The sequence below is a fragment of the Doryrhamphus excisus genome, chromosome 17 (genome assembly GCF_030265055.1).
Source record: "Doryrhamphus excisus isolate RoL2022-K1 chromosome 17, RoL_Dexc_1.0, whole genome shotgun sequence".
NCBI lineage: Eukaryota > Metazoa > Chordata > Actinopteri > Syngnathiformes > Syngnathidae > Doryrhamphus > Doryrhamphus excisus.
The window spans coordinates 11,429,176-11,450,151 of NC_080482.1; the positions used below are offsets into that span (position 1 = coordinate 11,429,176).

Genomic DNA, 20,976 nt, shown 5'->3' on the forward strand with positions numbered 1-20,976 from the left:
CCCTCGCTCCTCCCCCTCCCTCCCAGAAGAGGAGCATCCAGGTTTTTTTCTCTTTCAGTCTTTCTGTCTCTTTGATTCCAGTCTGAGCCGAGCCAAGCCGGACCGAGCCTAGCTCTGAAAGGTCCTGAACGCATCAGCGCGCGCATTGAGGCGATGGGGCCGTGAGCTGAGCCGAGCCGAGACGAAGTGAGCCGAGCAGCCGAGTAAGGCGATGCTGCAGAGTGGACCCGGTGAAGAAGACTCCTATCGTGCACACGCCTCACACGCACTTTTCTCTGCTTTGGACCGCGCGTGCACGCCCAGCATGGAGCCCAACTCGTGCGCGGGAGGCTGCCGACGCACGCGTGACGCGTGCGTTCCTGTGCTGCTGCTGCTGCTGCTGCACCTGATCTCCGTGCACGGTAAGAGACGCACATGCATGCACGCTGCAGGCTCTTGGCTGTCTCTGTTGGCGCGTGCGCGCGACCTGTCACATGAATTGTTATAAAAATGCTATGACAGAAACATGAATATTAATGAGACGTCTTGAAATGAGGTCACGTGACGAGGACCCCCAGCGACAGCACCCGCGTGCACTTCGCGCGCTGCAGATGCTCACTTATTAGTGTACTTGAAATCAGGTCACCACATGGGCGTCGTCGTGCACGCGGGCCAGCAGGCGCAGATTAGCGTGCACGTGAATAATGCACGAGGGGCCGTGCACGGACATTGTGATACACTCACCGCTGGCTCTTTGTCTGATGAGGCGCGTGCATTTTGGCACGTAAGATAAATGCATGCGCGTGCACAAGACAGTGACTTCTTTAGCTTTTTTATTTGAATGAAAATGTCACTATACCTTCATTCATTTACATCATCGTGCAAACAATCAAAGAGGACTAGTGCTTCATTGTTCCCTAATCTTAATTCTTCATCTTGACAAGACATTTTGAACAATTTTGGTTCTAACTTTGTGGAAATGCTTTGGGGAAGACCTTTTTCTGTTCTTAGCACACAAAGCAAACTCCATCCAACTTGGTGTGAAAGAAATGGGCCAGATGGACAAAAATTTCCACAGACACACTCCAACATCTTGATTTTTCACTTCATGGAGGTGTCCCAATACATTTGTCCAGGTACTGTCCATGGCTAGGGGAGTTACACCAAGGTACCTCTAAGTGAGATACTCAGTACGAGCAGTAGCCTCAAGTTAATGGTAGTATTTAAAAACTAAAGTGTGTGTGTGTGTTAAAGATGGCTGACTACATGTTAGGCATTGGTAAAACCCTCGTCTTTATCTTCTTCATCCTCACCGTCTGGTCTCTGCGGTCGCCTGTCAGTCATCTTTGCTGCCTGTTAGCGGTTACTATTGCCTCCCCTCCCCCCGTGTGTTAAATACAGATGACATGGGACCCCCCCCCAACACACAAACACACACACACCGTGCGTGTACGTGTGATTGGCGGCGTATCTTGCATGCCTCTGGATGACTCCGCCCCATCTGGCCTGCTGGCACATGTATGCTGTCATGTGATTCGCCAACACACAAAAACATAGTGTCGTCTTCTTCGCCTCCCACTCACATCACAACATATCCTTCTGATGTGATTGTACGTTGTTCTCACCTTCACCATGCACGGCAGTGTGTGCGCGTACACTCCATCTTCACTGTCGAAACGAACTCAGTGAACTCAGACGACGCGTACCTGCATCCAGCTCAGGAAGTGGGCCGTTGCCGTGGAAACTGCATCTCTCTTTGTGTGTGTGTGTGTGGATGCTAGTGAGGCAGAGGATGTTTCCATGGCAACACATCCTCCCTCCACTCAATGACCACCTGTTGAGTCAAAGATGAGAGGACCAGGATGGTGAAGATGAGAATGTTGTGTAGTGGTCCATCAGAGGGCGCCACACAGTTTGCTAGTTTGCAGGATTAAACCAAAAGTACAGCACTGAGGACAAACAGGTTGTTCACATCCTGTCAGTGTGTGTGTGTGGGGGGGGGGGGGGGGATTTAGGATTAACCCTTGAATGACCTCACCCTGAAAGAAGAAAAACAAACCACCAATGAACCCAAGGGCGCCAAAGCGCTGCGGTGATACTAGGAAGCCACAGCATGCGTTGTCATGGTAACAGATGCTGCTGTTCCAACTTCAATCGAGGATAGCTCCATCATCATTTCTGTCCTTTGTCATTTCAGTTTTGGTTCTGTTAAGGACGTTCTTGTTTCTAGAACATCTAAGACATGTTTGGACCGTCAGATCCCAGCCAGAGGGAAGATGTCGTCCCTCATGTCCAAGCAGCTGGCAATGGACCTGACAGGACTGTACGATCGTTTTCCTACGTAGCCAAGAACGTGACTATGGAGGGTACATATCATAAATCAGTCACCAATTGAGAAATCAGGATTCTTTTATTTAGTGTCCATAACTTTGTAGTGCCCAAATTGTCCATAGGTATGAATGCGAGTGTGAATGGTTGTTTGTCTATATGTGCCCTGTGATTGGCTGGCGACCAGTCCAGGGTGTACCCCGCCTCTCGCCCGAAGACAGCTGGGATAGGCTCCAGCACTCCCCGCGACCCTCGTGAGGAAAAAGCGGTAGAAAATGAATGAATGAATGAACTTTGTAGTGCCTGCTACCTACAGGCCTGGAGTGGAACATTATTGTTGTTGGCAAGAGAATGACGCCAAACTTACTCTGATCCATTTTGGGCATATTGACAAACAACAATTTACACCTATGGGCAATTTAGAGTAACCTTGTAATCTAGCATGCATATTCTTCGAATGTGGGAAGAAGCTGAAGTACCCGGAGAGAACCCATGCACCCTGTTACCCATGTTTGGTAACGCACCAACAAATACAAATAGACAAACAAATAGACAAATGAAAATAAGTTTCTGGTGATCACAATAGATGAAAATATGAGCTGGAAACCTCATATTACAAATATACAACAAAAGGTGGCCAGAAATATTTCAGTATTGAACAAAGCAAAATTTGTTCTCAATCAGAAATCACTCCATACTCTTTATTGCTTTCTGGTTCTACCATATCTTACTTATTGTGTGGAAATATGGGGTAATAACTATAAAAGCAATCTTCACTCGCTAAATGTACTGCAAAAAAGGTCAGTAAGGATAATTCATAATGCCGCCTATAGAGAACTCCTTATTTCTAAAATCACAAATACTTAAACTTGCTGATATAGTTCATCTTCAAACAGCTAAAATAATTCATAACGCTAAAAACAACCAATTAGCTAAAAATGTCATCCAATACTTCTCTACAAGAGAGGAGAAATATGATCTCAGGGAAGAATTAAATTTGAAACATTTATATGCTAGGACTACGTTAAAAAGCCATAGAATTTCAGTATGTGGAATCAAACTATGGAATGGATTGAGTAAGACCCTCAAACAATGCACAACGATGAGCCAATTCAAGAAACAATACAAGCAGTTGATGTTTGCTAAATACAAGGATGAAGAGTCTTGAACCAGTCATGATGTGCTATACATATTACTATATTGGCAGTTACTATGGTACACATAATGTCATTGTATGGTCATATGACCTCGTACTTCTGTACGGGACAAAAAAATAAATAAATAAATAAAAAAACAACCTTAAACTATATTAGGAAAGCAGGAAGTGAACAAATGTAACAGTTGATTGTAAAAGTACCAGATGGAGGGGTAGGATTTAATAAGCTTTGCTTCTTCCTACTCCTTTTGGACATGTGGAACTGGGAACTTATTATGTGATGCACTCAATTGTAATCTGATGCATGTTCAAATGAAATTAAACCATTACCATTACCATTACCATTACCATTACCATGCACGTGGAGAACAGAAATACAAAACTCACAATCGACTTTCTGTGGTCCAACATGCTAACCAGTAAACCACTGTCCAGCCCAGAATATTGGTGTGCAGTCCTGGACACGGAAGGGGAAGGACTAGCAAAGAAAAATTTCTGCCTAATTTGAAGCAAGGTGTACATGCAAGTTAAAAAAGGTTGCAAGTCCATTTTTAATGACTGTACAATGGAGAAGTGGAGGGGGTAAAGATAGCAGATACTATTTCATGGGGGGATCCAAATGATAAAGCCCTGTCGTAAAAGACGGTAACTACACTCAGGAACTAAGTACACAATGTACACAGTATAGTTATGGAAGTGTTCTGATGCAAGTATTCTATTTGACACACAGCATGACTGGAGGGGTGTGGTATGAACCAAGGGCTTTTACATTTTGGTGCAGGTCCAGATAAAGGTGTGGATGAGGAGTCATAATGTGACATACACCCTCTAAATAGTAACGGTTTTACTTCTTTTTAGTTTCTACAACTATCACTATTGTTTGGCCTTGGGGGAGGTCTGCACTGTGGTTTGTGAATGCGAGCATCTGAGAGCATCTTTGGCTGTGCCTCTGCTGGTTCTTCTGCTGCTGTTATTTGGAAAGTCAACAAAGTGCTTGTGTCTAAATGCATCATGGGAAAATAGGAAGTATATTTTGTGCACTTAATGACCTGATACTTTGAGACGGCGTTGTAGGCGGGGCTTTTAGAGACTACACACACACAGACGCACACGTGTGGTGTCCTTGCTAATCTTTAATCTAAGCTGTTGATCATTGAAGAGCATCAGTCAACGATGTTTTAATCCTTTAAAGCAGTCGTGCATCCCATAATACCACAGCATGTCACACCGCAGTTATCTATCAGTGGAAGAAGGAATCAAACACATGATCTCGGATGACGTGTATGCGAGCTCACTTCCTGTTTGTACATGTTTGCAGGAGGTGTCATGGCGACCAACTCCACCCAGCTAGACGCCACCGCCAACGGGACCGCCCCACTTAGCGAGCAGGAGAGGCTCGCTGATGTGGTCACTGTGGCAACCAGACCAAGTGGCTCAGTCAGGCCCGACGTCATCAACACTGTGACCCCAAGGGCGGGCCGTGTGCCCCGTGCTGGAAGGGAGGAGGAAGTGGGCAGCGGCTTGTTTGGTGAACCTGTAGTTCCGGGCGTGGAGGAAGTGGGCGTGGCCTCGCCATCTCAAATCAGCCCGGATTCAGCCGAGACGGAGCTACTGTTGCCTAGCAATCCTGGCAAACATGACGTGAGAGAAGAAGAGGGGCTTGTGGTGCACAACGACCCACCATGGATTCACGACAAGGACATTGCTGTATTTGACCTTGACCCATCCTTCACCAGCACCCACGCCGCCCCGCCCCCACCCGTCACCCACCCCGCCAACCCCGACGTTCTCCATGTGGACTTCTTTGACCCGTCCTCCCGTGGGCGTAACCTGGATTTGACTCGGCCTTCCACCTCATCCCCGGCACATGAGCTTCAGGGCGGTGACCCAACTTCCTGGGCCATGCCTGACAACTACGACTACCTCACGCCGTACGAGGATGGCGTGTCGCCCACAGCTGACGAGTACGCCGACACCACCACCGACGCCTATGAGAGCGACGGGTCTCCAGCTCGTTCCAGGCCGCGGGGTCCTGGCGTCCTCGTGCCAAACTTCCCCGCCGGGGTGCCTCCAGCCGCTGCCCCGGTGGACGGCTCTGATGGGATGGGCGGATGTCGCGTGGGCTACCAGATGGTCAACGCCTCCTGCCGCTCGCCCTGCGAATTTGTGCCCAACTACTGCTACAATGGAGGACAGTGTTACCTGCTGGAGGGCGCTGGAACCTTCTGCAGGTAATGTGTGACCTTGGTCTAAAGTGTGTGTGTGTGTGATGGACATTAAGAGATGAGACATCCGGAGTGAAAGACACTTTAGAAAGAGAAAGCGTCAACAGATGAGAAATACTGAGAGGTGGAGTACAAAATCAGTGAGTCATAACCTTATAACGTTGCCAGTGTGTGTGTGTGTGTGTGTGTGTGTGTGCTGCAGCTTGATATAATTACGTTTGCATGCAGTGTGTTAAATTTCATGGAATCACACTCACAATAATAAAACCATCTGTGCACACACACACACACACACACACATAGTGTGAGAAGAGATGGCGTGTTAGGGTTCATTTCCAGTCGATGAGGTCATGAGGTCAAACACACACACAAACACATGAGAGTTACGGCTGCCAGCAAGTTTGGGACAAAAGACTCACACACTTTGTTTTTGCCAAACTTTTCCGACATTCAAGTGATCTCACATGCACGCTCCCACACAATGTGCACAAGGTTGTATTGAAGTTGAATGTGTTATTTTGTGTTTTGCACACATGAAGTCAGGTGGTGAGTTCAATTTAAAGTTGATGATGATGATGATGACGCCAAGGGTTGGCTCATGTAGACGTCCTCACTAGGTGGGGTACTCAACAAAAGGGTCACTTGAGGACAGACTGCGGGGGCAGCAAAGAGCAAACTAAAGCTAGTTTTTCTGCATGTGATGGAATGAGAGTCAGACGGAGTTGCCATGACGACCAGCACATCCCCCCCCCTTCTCTCCTGAGTCTCTTATTTGCATCCCCTCCCCCATCTGTCTTACATAAACCTCTTCTTTGTGTGCCTTCAAGTCCACTCCAGCATGTCACACAAATCACCACATGCGGCATCATGTCATGGCAACACACATCACTTGTCATCATGGCAACGTCTTCTGACCAATACATTAAAGAAACTAAACTGTTACAAATCTTATGCACTAACACTTAGTATTTGGAGTGCATAAGTGTCTTCACACGGAGAAGGATGGCAAAATGCTGTGCACTAAAAACGCTCAAAATGGTGAGTGTACAGCGATGGACACTTACAACCAATGGTTGCCATCCTGATGTTGTAGCGGAAAAGGGGGGGGGGGGGGGGGGCTAACTGTAGTGGTTGCATTTCACCATTAAAAGACAGAAGAAGTATTGTAATCATCACCTCTGGTAAGTGTACAACAAAAGTAGTGGATTTGGGTCACTGTTAAATTCACACTCAGGAGCCAAGCACACAGTGTACAAAGTACTTTTTCATACTTTTTGAAGTGTACTGACGGAAGTATTCACAGCCACTGGCTTCTTCTGTTTAATACTTTGCACTGCTACAAGTTGCTCCTCAGCCGCCATTATTTTAAGATAGTCCCCCCCCTTTTGGACGATAGCTACTACATCCTGCAGTGCACTGCATTTTGTGACATTTGTCAGTGTGAACACACTTATGCACTCAAAAGACTGAGTGTAAGTACGCAAGTGCACCAATTGAGACACATGATGTGCATCAATGTGAATTTTGTACATTCTGGTGACTGACGTCTGGCCCCGCCCACTCAGGTGTAACGTGCAAGACTACATTTGGCACAAGGGTGCTCGCTGCGAGGCGGTGGTGACGGAGTTCCAGGTGATGTGCTTGGCGGTGGGTGCGTCGGCCGTGGTGGTGTTGCTGCTCTTCATGATGGTGGTCTGCTTCGCCAAGAAGCTGCATGTGCTCAAGACAGAGAACAAGAAGCTGCGCAGACGCAGGTGAGACATCAAGAACATGTTCAACAGTCCTTTAAAAAGTCATGAAAGCAAGCTGACACGGCGGCCATTTTTACACACACCTGGAACATCCCGCCTGGTAAAATGGCGTCAAGAGGAAGAGGGGGTTGGGGTAGCGCTGCCAACATGGATGGAGGTGGACTGAATGTAAAGTGTTGCAGGCTGACAGTGAGACTGTGTGTGGGAGTGTGTGTGGTGGGGGGGCGCGAGGGGGGGTGCTTGGCCACTGCCTCCTCAGTGTTTTAGCAGCCATCTCCATGGTAACCGAAGAGCAGCAGCTCACTGGAATCGAACATGCAAATGTGAAGTGAAGCGTTGACTCGTCAATGCAAGCTCCCATGCTATGGGCCTATTTTTAGCTGGGGGGGGGTTGGCATGATGATGAAAACCAAGATGGCGACAAGACGCTGGCGAGAAGGCATTTTGACAAAGAGAAAAGGATGATGTCATTGCTTCTCTGCATCCAGCTGAAAGTAGGCCAGTCTGAGTGGGGGGGCGTGTGGATGAGGGGGAGGTGGGGCTGACCTACATGCAGCTGTGAAACTTGAGGGGGGGAGTAGGGGAGGCAGAGGGGGGCAGAATGAAGAGAAAGAGGAACAACCTCATGAAGTACAAAAAGATGAGGAGGAAAGATGCGGGGGGGGGGGGGGGGGGGGGGGGGGCAGGCAACGCGACCCCCCCCTCCCAAACTGTTAGCGCCGTCATGCTAATGCAGGAGCAGACGTCGCTGATGGACCCCACAATACAAGACCACCGTCACATGACCTCTTCTCTTCCTTTTGCAAGACCACTATGACTGGACACAAGGAAGTAAACAGAAAGTGACAAGGAAGTAAACAGGAAGTAAGCAGTAAGTAAACAGGAAGTAGGCAGCAAGTAATCAGGAAGCAGTGTAAATATGTTTGCATCACAGATTAAATGTTTTGCTTCTTCTGTCAATCTAAAGCTGCTTTCTTGCTTTTTTTTGCCCCGCCCCCTTTGACTTCCTTCTCTTCATCCTTTCCCTCTCTGCCCCCCCACCCTTCATGCCCAGCAGTAAGTACCGGCCCACGTCGGAGCAGCACAATGATAATTTCTCGCTGTCCACCATCGCTGAGGGCTCCCACCCAAATGTAAGGAAACTGTGCGACACCCCTCCTAACGCCCCCCATGCCCGTGCATTGGCTTACTATGATAACATTATCTGTCAGGTAACGTCTTCTCGCCTCTCTCTCACCCTTTTTCTGCATCTGTACCCCCCGACCTAAAGTAACTCCCCCTTACTTCCCCTAATGCATGGGCATGAGTATCTGAGTATCGATACTCTGAGGCGAGCGTGAGAGGGGGGAGGAGGTGAGGGGGGTGTTTGAAGAGCGATGGAGGATGGTGGTCGTATCAGACAGAAAAGTCTTCTATGTAGATATAGATCTATGCAAAAGACTTTCATGTCTCTTGTGGACTAAATCATCCTATCACAGTGAGGCTTTTGCAGCCTGTTGCCATGACGATCCCCTCTCCCCCGCGTGGCTTTAACTGCCACCATCCTTCACTCCTTGCCGCCGCCATCTTTCTCTGACCTCGCCTCTTGCATCGGTAAGTCCTGGCATGACGCGCGCCCCCCCACCCCAAACCCGGTGGCCATGCCAGTCGCTGCAGCTCTGCTTTGCTGTCTTCTAACAAACTGTCTTGTTTATCCTGAAAGTGGGCGGGACAGGGGGTGGGGTCATACACTCTGGGTGGGAGGTCACACTGAAGGTTATATGGGGGATATCAGGATAAACATCTGAGATGCAAGACCTGGACTAACTGTAGCATGGATAGTTAGTAGCCTAGCTAGTTAGCCTAGCATGGCGGGATGGTGTAGAAATAACATGCCATGCTGACGTGTTCTACATGAGCGTGTTATTTTTTTTACGCCATTCAGCAGCATGGTTGCACTTTGCGCTACAGCCGAGGTTGAATGTGTTTTGTTTCTGCATTCTGGTAGGAGTGGTACCTCCCTCTAACTGAAGAAAGAACATTTTCAGAACTATCTCACACAAAAAGACCAAAAAGAAACATCTTCATCACGTCTCCCCCAAAACATCTCAAGAAGGTCACAGCCAACAGTCCCTAACAAAGAAACGTCCTACTGCACACTACAACACTAAAAAGACAATTTATTTTATTTTATTTCTAACCTTTTGTTGGCTTCTCGGTACTACTCAATAGGAGCATAGGAGGCGTGCTGTGAGAAAGAAGCTAACAACGCTAACTACCCTACCAATTAATTCTAATTAACTAACTAATTCTGTTATAATTATTATAATGTGATTATTTTAGCCATGGCTGAACACATCAGTCTCATTTAAAAAATGTAAAACCAATGAGAAGAAGTGTAGAGTTCTCGTTACTTCCTCTCTTCCTGTCTGCCTCGTCTTTCTCGCTGTAAGCTCCGCCTCTCTGTCTCTCTCCGCCCTCCCTCTGTCGCTATGACGATGCTTGTCTGCTTTGAGGAGTATAACCTTTGACCACCCCCTCCCCTCAGAAAACCATGAGCAGATACACGTGGGAGTGTAAGACCAAAGAGGAGTCCGACTGTGAGGTAAGACCAGACCCCCCTGCCCCCCCTCGTCAGATAGCCCCGCCCCTTCACCTTCCCAAACAGCTGTGTCATTGTTAGTGTGGCGCTGTCAATCAATCATCCGCTGCCTCAGCTGTCAGTTAAACCAAAACAACAACGACACAATAAAGACCACGCCCACAAAAAGCTCATCACAACCAAACATGGCCGCTTCCTGTCACTCACAATGTGGCCGCGCCCCCTGGGGCAGCAGGACAACACGGTTTAGATGTTCTGGCCAATTAAATAACTAAATGACATTCATGCCCCGCCCACTCCTCCAATACAATCAATATGAAATTAATCCACTCTGCTTCCTGTGTGTCAGTGGGATTGAGAGAGGCCTCCTTCCACTGCATGATTATATGCTCTGCTGGGGTCAGCAGGACTCAGCAGGTTCCCACTGGAAAAAGTGTGGACACGGCAATGCTTTCCCACTCTTTGTTCTCCATGGCCTCACTGAACTCCTCCCATACCCGAGTTTTTGCTGTGACAAGAACCAAATACGTACGCCACACACTACGTGCCACTTGGTCTGTTGGTACCTGTCAGCTCTTCAAGGAGCCTCACAAGCCATCCACGCTTAGTAAGACACCTTTTACAGCTGGTTGGCCCCCCCTAACCTGTGGTGTCTACCACCGGGTTTGAGGGTAGCCGCCATGACTGGTACGGACCTCCTTGCAACCACAGCTCTGATTAGCTGCCTAAGCAATGAAGGCCTGGAATGCAGAAGGAGGTGAAGGTTTGTTGGAGGTGAACACGAGACTCATCTTCACTATGCGTTCCATAATGCAGGAGAGAAGGGTATGACCTGGTGCGGGTATGACTTGGTCAAGAACACAGGACTAACTCTACACCCTTGCAAGGGTACAGAATCATACATGGGAGTTGTTCCACATTGCTTTGGTCCATAATTTGGTCCACATTTATTTTGTGGCCATGGAAAAGTTTGAAAATTGGCCTCGGCCGATGCTACATAAGCAGCCAAAAAGAGTTTCTTCCACAGGGTGGCTGATCTCACCCTAAGAGGGTGTGGAGCTCGGTCATCTAAGAAGAGCTAAGAGGAGAGCTGCTGCTCCTTCACCTGGAGAGGAGCCAGTTGAGATGGCTGGGGTGTCTAGCTCTGATGCCTCCATGGTGAGGTGTTCCAGGTGTGCCCAGCTGGAAGGAGGTCCCGAGGTAGACCTAGGATACGCTGGAGGGATTATGTCTTGGAGCTGGTCTGGGAACATCTCTGTTCCCCCAGTGGAATTGGAAGATGTGGCCGAAGACCGGGAAGTTTGGGTTTCCTTACTCACTTCCTTACTCCTGTGACCCAGACCCGGATAATAAATATAAAAAAATAAAATAAAATAAAATAAAATAAAATAAAATAAAATAAAATAAAATAAAATAAAATAAAATAAAATAAAATAAAATAAAATAAAATAAAAGATGCAATGGTGGTAGGAGGAGGGAATCTTTGAATTAGTTTGCAAATACACTTCCATCAAAGAGCTAGCATAGTGTGAACGATCACGGTACAGTATTTAGTAACTGTACAATAATAGTAGCATCAGCATTAGCATTAGCCGGTTGAGCTGGGGGGGAGGAGTCAGGTCTTCATCATCATCACCACCATCAGAACTTGTTTTTATCTCTGTTCCCCAAAACGCTGAAAACTCCTCGTGACTGTGCCTCCTTACCCCCCGCCCCCCACCACCACCTCCACCCATGCACCACAAGCAAAAGCCAACAAAACAAAAACGTTTTCCAGTTTCACGCTGACGGGAGGACAGAGGGCCCATACCCCGTAACCATGGAAGTCACGTACCCGCACGTCCTGCCGGAAGTTACTATCTAGCTGGTAAATAACCTTCTTTGACCTTCAACATTTAACACTGGATGAGGGGGTGCTGTGTGTGTGTGTAGGTGTGTGTGTGTGTGTGTGTGTGTGTGTGTGTGTGTGTGTGTGTGTGTGTGTGTGAGCGAGAAGGCTGCAGGTCCTTAAAGTGCATAGAGGATGTCCTCGTGTGGACATGGTACCCACTGACCACCTACCAGCAACATCAGTGGTCAAATAGGTGTTTTTGTCTGCATGAGTCACTATTATGAAATGAAGTTGGGGGGTGCTTTAATGTGGGGTGCTTGCATGTGGATGTGCATGTTCCTCCTGGTTTGTCTGGGGGTGGATGGGGGGGGGGGGGGTTGGTGCTATTCATGCAGTTCACCTCTTCCACCAGCAGGAGGACAGCAGATGGAAGACACTGTACACTGACACCCAACCCTCCCACCCCTGACTGTCAAGCATGACAAAATGGAAGTTTAGCAACAGAGACTTGACTTGGACTTGAGAAGTGACTTGGATGCTGTTGATGAGCTTTGCGTGCTGCATTCATGACTTCTGGGAAAAATTATATTTGTGGACATGACTGAACGGAGATGTTTGACTTCCCAGTTTTCGGATATGTTTGTTAGCAGCTGTGTGAGTTTCATTCTGCAGCAAGAGGTGAACGGCCTGGCGTAGCATACTGTACACGCCGCACATTGTTTGTTTCTTTCTTTCTTTTGGCTTTTTGCACAGTGAAGATGTGAAATATGGCAAGCAATCAGTAAATGAGAGGAAACAGCAGCAGCTCTTAAGAAGATGCAAGACTTGATTAAAGACATTACATCACTCAGCAGACATACAAGACAACATTGGTTGAGTGCCCAAACCTTAGATTTTTCCATCACATACATCAAAATTAATGGAGGAGGTGGGGGGCGCTTTGATACATTTTGTATATTAAAGGTGCTGATCCATGCTAAGCTATCCAACCAACACAGCTTAGCTTTGGGTTACTAGTGATAAAGTGAATTGGTGTAATATGTAATAATCCATCCATTTTCTATGCCACGTATGCTGGAGCCTATCCTGGCTGACTGTGGGCGAGAGGTGGGGTACACCCTGGACTGCCAGCCAATCACAGGGCACATATAGACAAACAACCATTCACACTCACATTCATACCTATGGACAATTTGGAGTCACCAATTAACCTAATAATATATTACATAATAATTAATAATCTATTATTTTTATTGTTACAATATGCTGATGGATAATACAGAAAAAACAGCTATATGCCCAAAATGGCCCTTGGACTGCACTTTGGACACCAATGGGTTCAAAAGTCAATAAAACATGGCCTTTGTTTTGTTTTTTTTAGATTTTTCTGCACAGTATTTTCACTGGTGGTCTTTGCTGTTTATAGTATTGCAGAACGACTGAACAAGATTAATTGGTTAATTAATTTTATAGTAAGTGAGTAATGCGCCATCCTAACCTTTGATTCAACTTGATTCAACTTTTTCATGTGCACTGATAAATGCTGTAAATAAGTATTCGTACTACTACTCTACTACTCTTTTATTTAAGCCATGTTGGAATCCTTCCGTTTGAATGGCTTGAACTTGAGCTTCACTTTTGTCTACTTGCACTTCCTATGATTTAAGTCTGCGTATTCATTTGATACCAAATTAATAAGGAAAGTTTTAACAAACATGGTAAAGCAGTATCCAAAGTACAGAAATACACAGAACCAGTGATAAAGCCTAATTTTCAGGGGAAGGCCCACTCTCTCACCCTGACACACATATACATTGATACATTGACAGGAGATTAGAAAATTTAGATCAGGGGTCTCAAACTCAATTTACCTGGGGGGCACTTTTTTATTTACAACATATTGCGCAACTGCAGGGTCTTGAGACACATGCTAACTCGCAAACTAGAGAGCTAGCAACCTAAACGGTAGCCTTCAAGTTATTTCCTTTAAACTTAAATAGCCAAAAACTTACCACTTCCACACGGATAGGGAGGATAACTATTAACAGTTATTTAACATGAACATTAATCAAACTTAATAATTTTTTCTGGGTACATGATACCATACAGCATCCATATCAAACTTGCGCGGGCCGCACTAACATTAAACTTTCATATCAAGGCGGGGGCCTCAAACGAGTGTCTTGCGGGCCACATTTGGCCCGCGGGCCGCGTGTTTGAGACCCCTGACTTAGATGATGAAATTTTCAAGATGAAACACTCGTAACACACAACAAAATCATGAAACTTGCTTATTTGTTCACAAAACTCACACCGAGCAATGAAGTACGTCATGTTGTGTCTCCATGCTTCGTTCTGCTCTGACTGTGCGCTCTGAGGCATTCAGGTGCACTCGTAATTGGGAGTGTTAGGCGCTATGTTTTTCATTTTTATTCACGTACCTCCTATGAGAATAGGTGTACCCTTTGGGGTGTCAGTAGTTTGCAGCAGCACAATGCTACACAATTTACTTTTTATTATCATGTGTACAACTACTACATCATATTTATTAGCATGTCTACAAATACTATACCACATTTTTATTCTTTAGTATTTATTGAAAGGTATACCACAACTACACCCACTATTTATTCTGTAGCATTTATTAGCATACTACTCAAAGTATTTATTATGTATTTAGTAGCACGTATACAACTATTACACACAGTATTTCATATTTATAAGCATACACTACTACACCAAGTAATTATATTACTACTTAATGTGTGCAGTTGGGAACATCTAAGAACATTACGTTGTAGTTAGTGTCCACAGATGAAAGTCAACATTGGCTGATACTTGTATATGTACAGTACATACAGTACGTCTATACTGTCTATGTACTTGTACATATGTGTATACATGTTGTCTGCATGCTAACTCCTTCTACTTCCTCCTCCCGGCTCTAGGATGATCCCACTTCCCAGAACAAGCTGGAGGATGCGGTGAAGGCCCCGCCCCAGGAGGACGAGTCCCTGAACATCCACAACGCTCTGACCCCCAAACACGACAACCACAAGCTGCTGGGGGAGGACAACTCGTCAGAGGTAAACTCTCTGCAGAACAACATGATGTGAAACATTTTCACCACTCCTACGCCACACGGGTCCACCTTGCGGCCCATCCTGGGGCCCGCCCGCCAACACTGCCATCCGGCCACGGCCGCCCATATCCCTTAAACATCGACCCCCTCTTCATCCCTTCAGCACCCTGTTTCGCAGCCCCGCCCCTTGTTGCTGTCACATGACTGCCCTATCTCTCACCACACATACACACACAAACACACACACTCCCTGCCTGCATTGTTGTATTTTGTAAAAAGATGAAAGAATTTCAAGGTGTAAAGAAAAAGCTAGTGAGAGCGTTGATGTTTGTTATTAATCCAGTGATGTTTTAAATATTGCAAACAAACACGATGTGTCTTTTTTTCATTTCTAATCCTTTCATGTACTTCTTTTTATTTTATACTCTTTCAACCAACAACAAACCACACTTGTTGAAATAAACCTTTTTAACATCACCTCTCTATGACCTCTCTATGACCTTCTCCTCCATGCCACACACACACACACACACACACACACACACTAATGCTGTGTCTCAAATGGAATACTATTGTCAGTACATTTCACTAAGTATACTGTGTACACAGTACACTTAGTTTATGAGTGTGTGAATTGACAGTGTCATTCTGTCCCACAACCATTCCGGTCGTCATACACCGGAAATAGCAATCGCTATATTTACTTACTTCTCTCCTTTTTAATGGTGAATTGCAACCACTTGATGGAGCATTATCACCAATATTGAACCTTTTCAGAACAAAATCCGGGTATACTGATCGTACACTCCATTTCTGCTGTACTTCTCAGTGTAAACACTCAAAAGACAAAGTACACCAACTGAGACACAGGCATGAGAGTAGCTGGCATTCAAAGGAGGTGAAAGGGCTCAGTAGAGCCCCCTAGTGCCCAAGAGCACAAATGCACTCAGCTCGTTTATTTATTGGTGGCGTCTATGAAATGTGATGATGGTCTGTCATGGTGGATTTCACTACAACTGAAATGTTAAAAATGTCTGATTGATTGCATAATTAAATGATTGATTACAAACTCTTCACCTGTCTCAGGATGTTTACATGACCATCACCGCTGAGGTAAAATAGTTTCCATTTTGTGTTGTATCCCAATTGGTACACTTGCGTACTTAGTCTGTTTAGCGCAAGTGTATTCACACGTAGAAGTACAGCAAAATGCAGTGTACTGTCAGTGACGCCCCGAATTCACACGTCGCATCCGTGTAGCGTTTCATGTGTAGATTTAAAAAGCTCATTTCACAATAGAGGCGTCAGAGCAGTGTCTTGTATCCACGGTTAGCAAAACAAAATGACACGTGATTTTAACTTACTTATGTTGTTCTTGTGGGAGGCACTTCAAAGATTAATTGTTCATCATAAGTTGGGGGTCTTTCAAGCGTTTGTTTTGTTTAAGTTTATTTTGACACCGGAAACTGTTTTAGGGTGTTTTCTTCTCCTAATATAGTGCTGATTTTACTGCATAAACGCATCAAAAATAGAATTGAAGCCTATGTTTTGCGTCCAGCCAAAACACGACGCGGGTCAGACGCACGTGAGACGCGCGTGTGTGTCAGCTGGTGTAAATTGCCAGACTGACTAAAATAGAAGCAATTTGAAAGCGCTGTTACTGATAGACAGACTGACAAGGGCTGTACTAACCCAAACATGAGAACCATCGCCATCAAGTACTTTCAGCAGCATTTTGTAGTACATTCAGCACTTCTCACGTTGTCATGGAAACAAGAAGTAAAGCTAGTTTGCTCTTTTTATTCATTTCAGCGGCAAGAAGAATTAGTCAACACGTCCAGCATGAGACACTAAAGTGGGCGGAGTTTAAAGACACTGTTCTTTCATAAAGTCCCCATGTGAAAAGTGTTTTTTTCCCCTAAACATATTTGCATATGAACACACACACACATAGTATAGCAGTGCTCACGTGCAGACGTACATTCATACGTGCACAAAGCATCTGGCAGCTTCACACGCTCTTTTCAAAATATCACAATGACACACACACACTAACTACACATTCACACTGACACACAAGTAGTGTACAGAAATGATACACAGCAGGAGCATACGCACACACAGTCTTTGTCCATGTTGTGTTTAGGAATGTTGAGACATGAATGGATTAAAGAGCTTATTGTGGTCAATGCTTCCCATGGGGGAGGGGCTCCTGGGTGTCGTTGTGTCTCCTCAAATAAATTAAGGATGGAGGGGGGTGGGGTAGAGAAACATTTTATCCTGAAGAAGAAAAGAAGGAAACAAACACACACAATGAAGCCAAGTACGAGTAGCGGCTGCCATGGCAACAAGTGGGCATCACATGACCAACTCTGCAAGGGTGGAGGAGGGGTGCGCTTATTTGTACACCTTATATAGACGCGTACGTCCACTAATGTTAGAATGTTTCAGGGTTGGTGCACTAAATAGCAAACTAACCAGTGATGATCTTATCAGGATCGCTAATCCGCCTTCACCTGTTGATGATATCTCAAGACAGAGGGGGCGCTGTTTCATTTCGATTCAAAAAGACGCACAATGTTTTATTGTTTGTTTTTATTGTTGAATTAAAAAAACATCCAGGTGTACAACCATAGAATATGGCTCAGCACTTTACAGCATCACACTCAAGGTCGTGTGACTCAAGCAGACGTCTGAGGGCGTGGCCATGTTGCTTGTCAATTACGACCCATTGTTTGAGCACACGTATGTAGGTATGATGTGCACCTTTGAACTACATTACTCAGTGCTTGTTCATTGATGTGTGCGTGTGTCATGCAAATTTGCATGCATGCATGATTTGTGCATTCATGCGTGTGTGTGTGTGTGCGCGCGCAAGTGTGGTCGTCAGCCAATCACAAAGGCTTCTGCTGGATGCTAACAGCATCATTCCACCACCTCTTCAGCCAATCAGCAGCTGCCATGAGGAAGCGCAAGACCCAAGCAGCTTCCATCCCGACAAGAAACATCCTAACATGCACACGCGCACAAACTCACCGAGTGCACGTGTGGCTTCTACAAGCAGCTCTACTGAAATGAATGCACTCATTTCACGCACGTGTATTGGTGTCCATTGGGGGGGGCAAGTATGGCCATGATCAACTGGTGCTCGTCTTCAAACTGGCTTTGGGTCAGTGCACATAGGAAGTGACACGCCATCTTACCTTGTTGCTTTAGACTACAGGTGCCGATAACAAGTCGCAGCTAGCAACTAATGCCTGGTGTAAGATGGCAGCACACAAGTGACAGCTACAAGAATCACCCTTCAGTTAATTTAAACTGCTTATTTAGTTACTATATTAGAGAACGGAACTGTGGATAGACATCTAGAATGTATTTCAAACAAATATGCACATTTGATTAAATAACATTCCTTGTATTACATTAAATGCAGCTTGATAACTTTCTAATCTTCGTCTTTAGAAAAGAGTTTCACACCGCCATCTGCTGACCAAACAGCAGACTACGCGCTGACCCGCTGGTTCATCTTTATTATTTTCAAATATTTAATATCTGCGGTATATATTTTCTTATTTATAAGGAAAATCCAAAGAAAGTGGAACAATGTTTAATCCTGACTGTCAATGCTTCTACAGAGCGCCACCACCAGTGGTCTATTAAAACGCAAACACACTACAAAGATGTTTCATAATAAGATGATGCTGTTGCCTTTAAGCTCATTAATTCCCCATAATGGCCTGTGGGTGTTTCGTCGGTATGTGTCTCTGTATCCTGGTGGTAAAGTACCACAAATGATGCAGGCCTAAACAATACAATAAAACAGCGTAGAGATCATTTTTAGTCGAGAGTGAGCCGTCATTGTTGTTTGAACCTATCTTTGGTAATACGCCACTTCCTCACATTTGCTCAACAGTTAGCATGGACTGGCACTTCCAAGCTTGTCTTCTTCTTATTGTTAACATATACGACTTGTAAAGGACATGTGGATTATTGGCTTGTGTATTTATTGAAGACTGCGCTGCTGTATGACGACTGTTAGCTAGTTTTATGTTAGCTAGTCGTATCGCTAGTTAGGCTAACAATGTTTACAGAGTTGAACAGCATCTTGAACATCAGCCCGGAAAACTTCCCGACGGTGAGAACATTTGACATTTGTATCCATCTAAATCTTCACTTTGAGATATGTCTACAGAGACTAAACACAGATGCTAACATGCTAACACGCTTGCTGTCAGGAAGAATTTGTGCTGCTGTCTGACAGGCAGAGTGATGCCTCCTTCCTCGTCCATCACTTCCTAGGCTTCTACCTCAGAGGTGATCATGTGACATGATATTAAAAATTATATCAGCATGAATATTGCTCAAACAAAGGTTACAGTACTAATAGTATTGTTTGTGTGAAGCATTGTGTTAACGGTTTAGTAATTAGCGTTGTCTTATGTTTTAGCTGGTTGTAAAGTGTGTTTTTTGGGCCTGGCTCAGTCTTTCAGTCACTACAGTGCTGTCAGCCAGAGACTGGTAAGTCTTACAAGAACACACTGAAGTTTCACTCTATTTGTGGCAATGATTTGGCTAATCGTAAAATAATATTATGTGTATTAATGTGAGAGCTGTTTCTAATGTTCTGCTAAATAATATTGTCTTTAGGGTGTCAGTCTGTCTCAGGCAAAGGACAAAGGTCAGCTGGTATTCCTGGAGGGACTCAATGAATCCTTGTCCATCTTGAGTCCACAAGATGCCCAAACAGGAAGTGAAGCCATGGACTTCCTTAGGTGAAACCTCTTTTTGTTTGTTTGGTGGGTGATTTTTTTTAACCTCTTCTTCCGTCTTCAGGAATCCTGCTGCCGGTCTTCGTAGTCTCTTTCAGTTTGTGAACTCCAGCGTCAGTCAGGGGTGCGCAGAGATGTTGTGGGGTCCCCCTGTGCTGCTGGTGGATGACCTCAGCGTGCTGCTGAGTCTTGGTGTGGGCGTGAGCGCCGTGCTGGACTTCAGCCATTACTGCAGAGCTGCCGTGTGCTCCCAACTAAAGGTCTGTTGCGCCCGAGAAGAACTTTCCTCACCCCAGACCACCTGTGACTACCTTGACTTGACTTTGCAGGGCAATGTTGTGATGCTGATGCGCTGCGACAGTGAAGACGAAGACGACGATGGAGGCTCAGAGAGACTGCTGAAGGGGTTGACTCATCAGTGTAGCCTGGCTCTTTACGTACAGGGTCTACCCACTGGCTACTGCAGGGACATCCATGGTCAGGTGATTGTCTGTTATAGGACCATGCATGGAATGCTCCAGTGTTGTCTCAAATGCAATGCTTGCGTCAGTGCACTGCAATAAGTATACTATGTGTCTGCTCAGGTGGAGGTGTATGACAGGAGGAAAGGCAACAAGAAGACATTTCAGTACAAAGTCCAGGACAAAGCAGCCTCCTTCTTTCCTCCAGGGACGTCAAGCGCTGTCCTCTAGTCTCCAAACATTCTTGCTAGCAGCAGGAGGACAAATGAGATGCCTGATCAGGAGGATGCCGGTCTTCTCTTGAGAACTGTTGGACTTTGAGTCCAGCATGATATTAAATGACACACAGAAGCTCAAAAATTATCATTTAATAATTGTCACAAGTGATAACAGTATACATCTTCATAAATACATGCTTGTATACCTTCAAGTGTTGCTGGGTTATTCACTGAGAAACAAGGAATCCATTGTTGAAAATGCTCTCACGGATGTGAAAAGAATGATTGAGGGCTTGTTTCCAAATGTGTCCGTTGGAAAGCAACCAGTTTGTATTTCATATTTTGTATTTTTCATTCTTTTTTAATAGATGTGTATGCACCTACTATACCAAAACAAATTCCTAGTATGTGTTTGATCATACATGGCAATAAACCTTTTCTGATTCTGATTGGCTGGCGACCAGTCCAGGGTGTACCCTGCCTCTCGCCCGAAGACAGCTGGGATAGGCTCCAGCACCCCCGCGACCCCCGTGAGGATAAGCGGTAGAAAATAAATGAATGAAACGAAAGCATAAATTGTGTACTTCCAATCCGC

At 45.5% G+C, this 20,976-nt stretch overlaps 2 protein-coding genes across 9 annotated transcripts; both read left to right on the top strand.

The window, feature by feature from the left end:
* Window positions 1-23: 23 nt before the first annotated feature.
* cspg5a (chondroitin sulfate proteoglycan 5a) lies at window positions 24-15,410 on the top strand. Of its 7 annotated transcripts, XM_058053809.1 has the most exons (7): window positions 24-401; window positions 4,782-5,694; window positions 7,254-7,442; window positions 8,497-8,572; window positions 9,967-10,023; window positions 11,798-11,887; window positions 14,800-14,949. In XM_058053809.1, the coding sequence occupies exons 1-6, from the start codon at window positions 212-214 to the stop codon at window positions 11,882-11,884; spliced, it is 1,512 nt and encodes a 503-aa protein (XP_057909792.1). In that variant the 5' UTR covers window positions 24-211; the 3' UTR covers window positions 11,885-11,887; window positions 14,800-14,949. The 7 variants fall into 7 exon arrangements, 6 of the variants coding, with proteins under 6 accessions (XP_057909792.1, XP_057909796.1, XP_057909790.1 ...); XR_009119959.1 differs by lacking the exon at window positions 14,800-14,949 and having other exon boundaries at window positions 8,710-10,023; window positions 11,798-11,877; XM_058053813.1 differs by lacking the exon at window positions 11,798-11,887 and having other exon boundaries at window positions 8,497-8,650; window positions 14,800-15,410.
* A 2,652-nt stretch (window positions 15,411-18,062) lies between these two features.
* On the top strand, window positions 18,063-20,950 carry elp6 (elongator acetyltransferase complex subunit 6). Of its 2 annotated transcripts, none has more exons than XM_058053310.1 (7): window positions 18,063-19,068; window positions 19,169-19,247; window positions 19,381-19,451; window positions 19,581-19,705; window positions 19,767-19,962; window positions 20,032-20,184; window positions 20,287-20,950. In XM_058053310.1, exons 1-7 carry the CDS (start codon window positions 19,015-19,017, stop codon window positions 20,392-20,394), a joined length of 786 nt encoding a protein of 261 aa, XP_057909293.1. In that variant the 5' UTR covers window positions 18,063-19,014; the 3' UTR covers window positions 20,395-20,950. The 2 variants fall into 2 exon arrangements, with proteins under 2 accessions (XP_057909293.1, XP_057909294.1); XM_058053311.1 differs by having other exon boundaries at window positions 20,032-20,179.
* Window positions 20,951-20,976: the final 26 nt, after the last annotated feature.

Bases quoted from the DNA above. Each gene is read 5' to 3' on its own strand.
- cspg5a (XM_058053813.1), top strand. From the start codon at position 212: ATGCTGCAGAGTGGACCCGGTGAAGAAGACTCCTATCGTGCACACGCC. The intron at 8,651-9,966 runs GTAACGTCTTCT...CCCTCCCCTCAG, and splicing joins ATGATAACATTATCTGTCAG to AAAACCATGAGCAGATACAC. The intron at 10,024-14,799 runs GTAAGACCAGAC...TCCCGGCTCTAG, and splicing joins AAGAGGAGTCCGACTGTGAG to GATGATCCCACTTCCCAGAA.
- elp6 (XM_058053310.1), top strand. From the start codon at position 19,015: ATGTTTACAGAGTTGAACAGCATCTTGAACATCAGCCCGGAAAACTTC. The intron at 19,248-19,380 runs GTGATCATGTGA...CTTATGTTTTAG, and splicing joins CCTAGGCTTCTACCTCAGAG to CTGGTTGTAAAGTGTGTTTT. The intron at 19,963-20,031 runs GTCTGTTGCGCC...TTGACTTTGCAG, and splicing joins CCGTGTGCTCCCAACTAAAG to GGCAATGTTGTGATGCTGAT.